This window comes from Camellia sinensis, chromosome 3 (genome assembly GCF_055761805.1).
Source record: "Camellia sinensis isolate YWXY chromosome 3, ASM5576180v1, whole genome shotgun sequence".
In the NCBI taxonomy this organism is placed as follows: Eukaryota; Viridiplantae; Streptophyta; class Magnoliopsida; order Ericales; family Theaceae; genus Camellia; species Camellia sinensis.
In genome coordinates this window covers 157113089-157123678 of record NC_138963.1, presented here as the reverse complement: position 1 = coordinate 157123678, position 10590 = coordinate 157113089, and the positions used below count along the sequence as shown (strand labels likewise).

At 45.3% G+C, this 10590-nt stretch overlaps 1 protein-coding gene across 1 annotated transcript; it reads right to left on the bottom strand.

Moving 5' to 3' along the window:
* Positions 1 to 898: 898 nt before the first annotated feature.
* On the bottom strand, positions 899 to 3898 carry LOC145821957 (uncharacterized). The gene is made up of 5 exons (XM_082918524.1): positions 3572 to 3898; positions 2834 to 3046; positions 2349 to 2392; positions 1920 to 2117; positions 899 to 1031 (listed from the first exon to the last, which is right to left on the bottom strand). The coding sequence occupies exons 1-5, from the start codon at positions 3896 to 3898 to the stop codon at positions 899 to 901; spliced, it is 915 nt and encodes a 304-aa protein (XP_082774650.1).
* Between the last annotated feature and the right edge of the window lie 6692 nt (positions 3899 to 10590).

Below are 10590 nucleotides of genomic sequence, written 5' to 3'. Positions count from 1 at the left end.
AGAAGACAACATCGGACACGCCTATCACCAACAGGAGCCTCAATCAGACTCTCAAAGAGATCAATGTCGAGCTCACGGCTGAGAAGACCGCCGAGAAGAGTTCTCAAATGTCCTCTGAGCCCCAAACCCAACCAGCTGATAACGTCGAATAGTCTAGTTTCTTTTACTTCTTGTACTTTTTCTTTCTTTTGAAACAATGTAAGCTTTAATTTGGCCGACGTGCCACTTTTGTAATCCAAACAATTTACTCTTCGATGTCAGGCCAAAGTGCCTCTTTGTGTTTGAACTTCCTTATCTGAATGCAAGTACAACTTTCTTTTTGTATTTCTTCTGAATGCTTGGATGTATGCCATTTCTTTACTGTCTTGTATGATTCCATATTTAGAATAATTTGCATGTCTTCAACGTACACCTTAACTGAGTAATCTTCTCGATGTGTAACGCCTCGGTTATACCTACTAACGGTTTATCCTGTCCTCGGCTTAACACTTGAAAATATTGTAAAGAATATTTTCACAAGTGTTTACATAAAACCTGCCACTTTTCTTTGACAAGATTTCTATCTTCAAATTTCTTCCAAGTCTTGGCAACACGGTAATCTCGGCAAGCACATAAGTACTTCTTTCAATACAACCTTGGCTTAACTTGTAAATTTTTCTCAAAATTTCAACAAGTGTTAAACCAATCTTCTTTTAATCATAACCTCGGCTTAACTTTGACTTGTAAATTTTTCTTAAAATTTCAACAAGTGTTAAACACGACCTCGGTTTAACTTTAACTTGTAAATTTCAAATTTCAACAAGTGTTAAACATGACCTCGGTTTAACTTCAACTTGTAAATTTTAAATTTCAATAAGAGTTAAACTAATCTTAGCTTGTAAATTCCAACTCCCAAGCATCATTCTCCAGTTCTCTGCCCCCCTAATGTGAACCTAAGTTCCACTTGGGTTCTCATTATGTATGTGGCATTAATCTTGTCGCCGAGATCAGATTCAAACAGAGGATGGCCGAGGTCATCAACCTCAGTCTCCCTGTTAATTCAACTTAGTTCAACTCTATTATATGCAAATAGAAACTCTGCCATATAATAAGTCTAAGCTATTTGCCATGTTTTAATCAGAAACATCGCCAACTTAGTTCAACTCTATTATATGCAAGTATAATTCAACTCTGCCATATAATAAGTCTAAGTTATTCGTCATGTTTCACTAAGAAACATCGCCAACTTAGTTCAACTCTATTATATGCAAGTATAATTCAACTCTACCATATAATAAGTCTAAGTTATTCGTCATGTTTCACTAAGAAACATAGTCTAAGTAACTAGTCAGTCATATTACACAAATGTGAAAATCAAGCTAAAACTTTATTATTACTTCAATTAATAACAAGAAACTTTAAAAACAAGAAAATCTAATGATAGAAAAACTTCAGATTGCAAGTATTACTTCAGATTGCAAGTATTCCAGGGTCTTGGCAACTCTTTGTCTTCACTGTCTTCAAGCCGATATGCCCCATTGCCCATGACCAAGATGATTCTATAGGGTCCCTCCCAGTTTGGGCCAAGCTTGCCCTCTCTGGGATCCTTTTTGTTGCCGACAACCTTTCTCAGGACGAGGTCCCCAGCTTGGAACTCTCTTGGGTTGACCTTCCTATTATAAGCTCTAGCAAGCTGCTGCTGGTATGCCCCCAGCTGAATTGCTGCTTTCTTCCTTCTTTCCTCTAGTAGATCCAGATCTCGGGCTAAGAATGCATCATTAGTCCCATTCTCCACTCCTTGTGTTCTGATCCCTAGGATGCCGACCTCTAACGGGATCATTGCCTCTATGCCAAAAACCATGGCAAATGGGGATTACCCAGTTGATCTTCTCGGCGTGGTCCGATATGCCCAGAGTACATTGGGTAGCTCACCCACCCACCTTCCCTTAGTTACTTCCAGCCTCTTCTTAATCCTATCCAATATGGTTTTGTTGGATGATTCTGTTTGTCCATTGCTCTGAGGGAAGCTTGGAGTGGAATAGTAATTCTTGATTTTGTACTTTGCACAGAAGCTCTTGATTAGATTATTGTTAAACTGTGTACCATTATCTGCTACTATTGCCCTTGGGATCCCAAACCTGGTGATGATGTTCTTCTATATGAAGCTCTTCACATCAACATCTCGAATCTTTGCAAGAGGTTCAGCTTCCACCCACTTGGTGAAGTAATCTGTTACCACTAGCAGGTACTTCCTTTGTCCAGTTGCTTGAGGCAGTTGTCCAACAAGATCCATGCCCCATTGGGCAAATGGCCAAGGGCTAGACACTGGGTTTAAGTCTGCTGCTGGTTGATGTATCAAAGGTGCAAACCTCTGGCACTTCTCATATTTTCTAACATAGGCTTCAACATCTTTCTGCATATAGGGCCACAAGTACCCTTGAGTAATAGCCCTATGAGCAAGTGACCTGCCCCTAGTGTGGCTTCCACATACTCCTTCATGTATCTTATACAAGAAGTCTTCAACTTGTGAAGGATGTACACACCTCAAAAGGGGTCCAATGAAAGATCTTCTGTAGAGATGTCCCTCTGCTGTCAGACTGAATCTTGCCGATTTCAGTCTGATCTTGTGTGCTTCTCTATGGTCATCTAGCAGTTTTCCCTCTTTAAGGAATACTATTATTGCGTCCATCCAGCTTGATCCCATCTCCACACACATTGTTTCATGCTCTGTGTTCAGTGGTTATATATTTGGGCCCGACAAGTAGTCCATCATTATCGTCCTTGCCTCTCCAGGTTTCATTGCACTAGCCAGGTTGGCCAAGGCATCGGCATGGCTGTTGTCATCTCGGCTAACCTGCTGTAGTCGGCAATTCTGGAATAAGGCTATTAGTCTGCCCATCTCCTTCGCATATGACGACATCTTTTCATCTCGGGCTGCGAATTCGCCCGTTGCCTGGTTGACAATAAGCTGTGAGTCACAGAAGACTATTACCTCGTCAGCTTCCATTGTTACTGCCAATTTTAGTCCTGTGATCAGTGCTTCATACTCTGCTTCATTGTTTGAGGCCTTAAAACCCAAATGGATAGATTGTTCCAGTATCTGCCCATCTGGAGATACTAGCACTACTCCTGCCCCCGCTCCTTGCGGTTTGAACTCCTATCCACAAACTGTCGGAAGGAGTCGCCGATGTAAATACTGTAGGGCCTTAGTTTCTCTTTCTTCCTTTGTCCAGTTGTCCCCAGCTGGGTTTCTCCTTGTTCACCTGGACATCGTACACCTTGACTCAACGGAGCCCGATGTGTGATGGGACCTGGTGTGAACTCGGCCACGAAGTCGGCCAAAACTTGGCCTTTGATTGCTGTTCTAGGTCTGAACTCCAAGTCATATTGGCCCAAGGCCACTGCCCCACCTGGCTATTCTGCCTGTCAGATCTCCTTGCTGCAGCAGGGACTTCAAAGGATGCTCAGTTAACACCACAATTTTGTGGGCTTGAAAGTAATGATTCGGCTTCTTGGAAGCCATTACTAAAGCCAGTGTTAACTTTTCCAAGGGCAGGTATCTGGTCTCTACATTTGCTAGGGTTTTACTCACATAGTAAACTGCCCTTTGCTCTCCCTTTTCCTCTCTAATCACTACTGCACTTACTGCATGTTCTGAAACTGCCAAGTATAAGAATAGCTCCTCTCCAGGCACTGGATTTGAGAGGACTGGAGCTATGGTCAAATACTTCTTCAAGTCGTCCAAGGCGACTTTGCACTCTTCTGTCCATAAGAAGTCTGTGGCTTTCTTCCCTAAGCTAAAGAAAGGTTTACACTTGTCAGAGCTTCTACTTATGAATCTATTCAGGGCTGCAGCCCTTCCAGTCAACATCTGCACTTGCTTTGCCAATGTTGGGTTCTTCAATTCTAAGATGGCCATCATTTGATCCGGGGTGGCCTCAATGCCCCTTCTGGTAACTAAATACCCCAAGAATTTACCAGACCCAACTCCAAATGCACACTTCGATGAATTGAGTCGGAGTCGATGTGTTCTGAGGATGTCGAAAACTAATTCAAGTCTTCCAGATGATCCTCAGGTTCCTTGGTCTTCACGACCATGCCATCTATGTATACCTCTACTGTTCTGCCAATTAGATGTCTAAACATCTTGGTTACCAACCTCTGGTAAGTTGCTCCTGCATTTTTTAACCCAAAGGGCATCACTCTATAGCAATACAACCCTTTTGGGGTGATAAATGCAGTTTTCTCCTCATCTGGGGGGTACGTAGCTATCTGGTGGTACCCCCTGTATGCATCCAAGAAGCTCATCCTTCCATGCCCTAAAGTGGCATCCATCAATTGGTCGATCCTGGGTAGTAGGAAACTGTCTTTGGGACAAGCCTTGTTCAGGCTGGTGAAGTCCACTCAAACCCTCCACTTCCTATTCTTTTTCTTCATAACCACCGTGTTTGATAACCATGTCGGGTAATTTACCTCTCGAATGGCCCTGGCCTCCAGAAGTTTATCCACTTTTTCTTCTATTGCCTCGACATGCATTAACGTCGGCCTTCTTGCTCGCTGGATGACTGGTTTAGCCGACCGATTCATGTTCAGTTTATGGCATGTGACCTCGGAGTCAATGCTAGGCATCTCGTACGGCGTCCAGGCAAACACTTCAATGTTTGCTCTTAAGAATGCCTCTAGCTCTTTTTCCCCTTCCTCGGCCAAGCCCGAGCCGAGAAGGAAGTAGCGTTCTTCATCCCCTTGTTGGACAAAGACTTTCTTCAGGGCTTCCTCACTCTTCTCGGCTGGCTCTTTGCCGACGTCCTCCAGAACTTCCATGTCCTCATCTTCAATCTCTGCTGGTCCTGCTTCTCGTATGTTGCAGGTGGACTTCATTGTTGCCATGGGGCAATTTTTTGCCTGTACTTGATCCCCTCTGACCTCCTCAATTCCATGCTCTGTTGGGAATCGCAACAACTGGTGCAATGTTGAGGGAACATCCCCCATTGTATGCAGCCATGGCCTTCCCAAGATAGCATTATAAGGGGAGGGAGTGTCTATTATTGTAAACTCAATTTTTATCTTCTTGGTGCCAGCTTGTACCTCTAAACCTACTGCTTCCAGGGGCCATGTCGGCGTTCCATTGAACCCAACCATTGGGCCATTGAACTGCTCCAGGTCATCTTGGTGAAGACCAAGCTCCTTGTAACATCTGACATACATGATGTCACAAGAGCTGCCTTAGTCAATTAAGATGCGCTTCACTTGGCACTCCCCAACCTGGAGGGATACTACCAAGGCATCGTTGTGTGGATGCTGCACTATCTCTAGATCGTCTTCAGCAAAGGACACCACTGGTCCCTGGCATTCGTCTGCCCTAGGTCTTTTCTGCCTGACCTGGTACACGTGTTATAGGTGTTTCACCTTCTATGTCTCCCCATGTATTTCATTCTCATTGACCTTCGAGTGAATCACATTGATCACCCGAGGTCCGCCTGCCTGCAGTTATGGTGCTAGAGGAGGCGGTGCTGCTGGTGCCTGAGGCAGTCTTGCTTGCTCTTCCCTTGTTCTGGCCTCGTCTATGAGGTCCCTTAGATGACCTTGCCTTCCCAAGTCTTCTAGATGTGCTTTCAGGGCTCTGCACCCCTGAGTCAGATGCCCAGCTTCATTGTGGTAAGCACAGTGCTTGCCAAGGCTTCTTCCCATAAATTTGCTTGGCACCTTTGCTGGTGCTCTGTAATAGGGTTGACTTCGGATTTTCTCCAGGACTTTGTAAATCGGGATTCGAAATACAGTTGTGACTGCCTGTGTAGCCCTTAATCCTGTCTCTTGCTTGTTGCTCCCGTCATTACCTCGGCCTCGCTTCAGCGAACCGTTTCCCTTCTCTTGCTTCGACGTCTTTGCCCCTGGTGTGTCTTCCTCGGCCTTGGCATACTTCTCTATTCTGGCCATTAATTCCTCCATACTTTTTGGCAATGTTTTTGCCAATGATTTTTGAAGCAGACAATCATCTTTTAGGCCGTTCTTAAAAGACACGACCGCCACCTCTTGGTTGCATTCTAGTATCCGGTTGAATACCTCATAGTACCTTTTGGCATAGGCCCTTATGGAGTCCACCCTTAATGGCTGTAGCTTGTTTGTCACAAACCTAGCCACAAACATCTCAGCTAGGCCTTCCTTGGTTTTCACAGTTCTTTTCGGCAACTTGTGAAACCAGTCCGATGTAATTTTCCTGAAGGACGAGGGGAACACCTTGCAAAGCAACGGCTCGTTCTCAGTGTATAGTGCCATCGAGTTCAGGTACAAGCCGACATGAAAGTTGGGGTCCGACTTACCGTCGTATATCTGGAATCTCGGCATGTTAAACCTTTTCAGGGCTTCAAATTTGTCCAACTCTACCGAAAACGGCGTTCCCGGCTTGACTAGAGAGGTTACCTCGGCATTTTGTTGCTTCCTCTGGAGGTAATCCCTCAAATCCTCCTTTGTCCGTCCAGGAGCTCGGCTATCTCCAGATTTCAGTCTTTTCGCCGCGTTGCTTCCGGTGTCATTATAAGTCCTCTTGGACTTCTTTCCGTTAGTTGCGTCGAAATAGAGTTCCTTTCCCTGAACATGCCGATGTTCTTTAGGGTCAGCCTCTTTGGTACGATGTGTCCTCCTCGAATCTCCTTTCATTGACTCTCCTCGCCCAACCTCCCTAGAAGGCCGGTGAGAGTGTTCCTTGGTCCTGGTGTGCTGGGGGGCTACAGGGACTGTTTTCTGCCCTCCTTCTAGGCATTGTTCTTGGCCGTTGGAATCGGCATGTCTTGCAGCGGGAACGGTGGCTGCATGACATTGTTTTACATCATGAAATTGATGACCGTTTGTAGGTCCACCAATTTGTTCGCCATCCCCTTCATCTCTTCGTTCCTCCGCAGGCATCTATCTTTCCATACTTGGAGGTCGTCCTCGTTGTAATACCCACTTTGGTCCAATTTCTTTGGTACGTTGCCCTACTGGCCGACGTCTTTCTTTCCGTGATTCTGGTCCTGAGTCTCCTCGTTGCAACCATCTTCCTCCATGTTAGGGTCAACTTGTTTAGTACTCCCAGTAGGGATATCATTCCCAATCTTCTCCTTCTATCCGTCGCTGGCCATCTATTCTCTTTTCTTTCCCACAGACGGCGCCAAATTGTGTGTGTGAATTTCTGACCACACTGCTAGTCTGGTACTCAACTGGAGAACACTGGCAGAATAGATTAAGCCCGAACGACCTGCAACAGAAAGAAGGAATTCCGACGGTGGTTCGTCCACCTGGGGGCACTCCGACAATCAAGTCAGTTATCTCTCAAAGATAGTAAAAGTGCTTAATTCACTATTCAAATTATAAAAAAACATACCTTAGACCCATGAGGATGCCTCTCTTTTATAGCCAACACTTACCTAATCCCAATAGAAGCCTAGCTTCAATAGACTTAGGATTGCTGCTAATCTTGGACTCCCAGTAGAATTGGGATAAACTCCCTAAGAGTCTTATCCTTACCCAAACTGAAATTCTCTTTCAACCTAGGACTCTTTTCCCTTATTCGCTTATCCTGGATTCCGGTATCTTCGGAGACAATCTCGGCCTATCCGAGATTACCTCGGCGTCATGACCAGGACAAGTGGCATCTCGGCTGACACTTCGTCGTCACCTTGGCCACGTGTTGGCACTCAAAAAATATGTCTCCACAACATCATTTTCAAAATTTGAGCTTTCATTTTACAAATCCCCCAAAACACAAATGAAGAATGAGGGTGGTTTCTGAGAGAAGAAAAATGACTCAAATACTAAGCTAATGAGAGAGTTTGACGGCAATGGAAGGACTAAAATAAGGTTACAATGGAGAATAGAAGTAAGGTTTAATACGTTTAATATTGTACTTCCAACAGATGTGTTGTGAGATTTTTTTTTAATTCAAAAGATGTGCATTGAAAAAATTTAGATATAGAGTATATACTAATGTCTATATTAATAATTTTATTTAGGGATAAAATTTTTATAAGAATATTATTCAAAATGATGTGTAGAAATAGAAGCTCCCGTAAAGATGCTTCAAAATCACTCAAACATATAAAAAAATCAAAAAATTCAAAAACTAATAAGGCAATCCATATAATTACATAAATGGAAGAGTATAGATACCGCCCACCTCAAAATCCATAAAACATTTTCCTGGCTTCATTTTTGTTGGAGAGTGTAAGAGGGGCTAATTTGAGCCCACTAAATTATTTAGGCCCAATAGCCCAAGATTAGTGGGCCCGAATTTATCGCAAGTCCAAGAATCGGTGGGCCCAGATTTATCGCCATCAAACGGATTGAATCGCTCTAAGCCTCGAAAGGGTTCGGATCCACGAACCTAGAGACTTACTCAGGCCCGGACTCGAAAGGGTATTAGACAAGCCTAGAGATCCGAGGCACTCGGACTCGAAAGGGTTCGGATCCACGAACCTAGAGGTCCGAAATACTTGGCTTCGAACGGATCCAGACGCAATCTAGAAGTCGCTCCGTTAATGAGTCCCAGAACACTTGCGGGCTCGGAGCTTTCCGGGATCTACGCACCAGAACCATGGGCGTAATGGAGTTCGAACAAAGGACCCGATCCCGAGGACGGTGAGTGGAGACAAATTCACTCTTCGGTTAAACTAGCCTATACCCGGGTCGAGGTGGCACGACCCCGGGGGGTCCATGAGACTCGGCAATATTTTACGGCAGGACGTCCTCTGGGACTACCCCTGACCCTTTGGGATGATTGGGGATCATTGGTTAGGTGTGGCTAAGAAGAAGGGTTCGCCGAGGGATTGATCTCCTCTTCGGGGTTTTCTCATCCTCGGAGAAGTCACCTCCTCAGAGAGGTCACCTCCTCGGACAAGGTGGTTAGAGAGAATATCCCCCATGTGCCTTGCACATGGGCTCCATCCTACATCATGAGGTGCCTATAAATAGCACCCACCCATAGCTTTACAAGGGATGGATTTTGGAGATTTTTAACTCTTGGGAAAGAACTAATTTCCCTTCTCCATTATCAACTTTGAGAGTGAAAGTGGGAGATCAATGGGAGAGCCTTGCCATTATTCTATTCTCTAGCCATCTTGCCTTTTTCTTCACCCAATCTCTTATCTCCATCATCTCCTTTGTTGTTGTGTTCCTAAGTTGAGATTATTGAAGAATCTAAGCCTCTCATCATATTCTAGAGAATTCGAAGTTGTTCTTCAAGGATCTTTGAAGATCTTCGAATTTTCCAACTCTTTTCTTGAACCCTCTCCTACATTTTGGCGACTCCACTGGGGAGGCGGATTGGTTAATGGTCTCAACGAGATCTGGAATCCACACAACTCCAACAAGGATGGCGGGAGAAGATGAAGTTCACCAACAAGGATCCTCTAATGGTGGTGATGACAGAACCATGACTCCAGATCAACCACTTTTGCTTGAAGCCATTCAAGGACTTCAGAATACTCAGCAAGAGATTCTTACCACTCTTCAGAATCTCACTCACACCATGTTGGTGATGAGTTCTAACTTTGCACCGGCGCCAAACGGGAATCAAACTGGTGGTGGAGTTATTCTCGCCGGAGCGCAAAATCAAATCCAAGGAGAAGTAGGCCCCAATCAGCCTATGGCTCGTGGCAACACAGCCACAGTAACACATGCTCAAACCACAGTAGGCGGCGGCAGTTTGCCCATACCCGGGCTCCATGGCGTGCCAAGCCAAGATCCAATGGTGACTAGGGGAGTTTCTAGTGTAATGAATGGTGCTCCGGCGACTGTTGGTGTCCAGGAAAACATAAGGAGCGTGATGGCGCAAAAGGGAGCTCTGCCCGTACCTAATCTTGTCACGCCACCAGTAAATGTTACCCAAGCACCAAGCGGGCCTCCTTTGGTGCCGACAACAATTCTGCAAGCACAACCCGGTATAGCGGCGCCGTACGGTGAACTTTACGGGCCTCAATTCAATATCCCATCACCAACTGGCTTGTCTATAGGCGCTGATGGCCAGTATCGTCAAATGTCCTCACCAATGATGAATTCGCAGCACCAGAATGGCCAAGACGCCCCTAGCTCAGTCTTCGGGTACATAAGCCAAGTCCCGGGAATACCACCATCAAACTCTCTCCCTCAACAGTTTCTCACTCTCGCCGATGTGCAGGCCATGTTCGATCTCGAACGGGGCAAGAGGACCTTACCCTCTTTGCCTGATCCAGACGTCAAGCCGCCTTACCCCATTGAGATGCTGAGCTATCCATACCCTGAGGGGTATACAGTGCCGAAGTTCATCAAGTTCGACGGCAAACAAGGAAATGCCCGAGAACATGTTGTGCGGTTCATCGAGACTCTAGGTATTCATGGTTCAAACCACGTCCTCCGACTGAGAGAATTCTCTAAGTCCCTCACCGACCGAGCATATAGTTGGTATGTTAATTTGTCCCCAAACTCTGTCCGAAGTTGGGAGGAAATGGTTAACAAATTCCACTCCAAGTTCTTTCAAGTGGCGGAGAAGGTGACCACACTTACATTGTGTAAAGAGAAGCAACAAGAAAGTGAAGACATCCTTGACTACGTCAAAAGGTTTCAGGACAAGGCCGTGGATTGTCATGAAGCAGTTGAGGAGAG

What these genes read in the sequence shown, in the direction of transcription:
- LOC145821957 (XM_082918524.1), bottom strand. Translation starts at nt 3,898, where the DNA reads ATGGCCATCTTAGAATTGAAGAACCCAACATTGGCAAAGCAAGTGCAG. An exon ending in AGCAAAGGGCAGTTTACTAT is followed by an intron (nt 3,047 to 3,571) that starts GTGAGTAAAACC and finishes TTGGGTTTTAAG; the next exon opens with GCCTCAAACAATGAAGCAGA. An exon ending in AAATATGAGAAGTGCCAGAG is followed by an intron (nt 2,118 to 2,348) that starts GTTTGCACCTTT and finishes CATCATCACCAG; the next exon opens with GTTTGGGATCCCAAGGGCAA.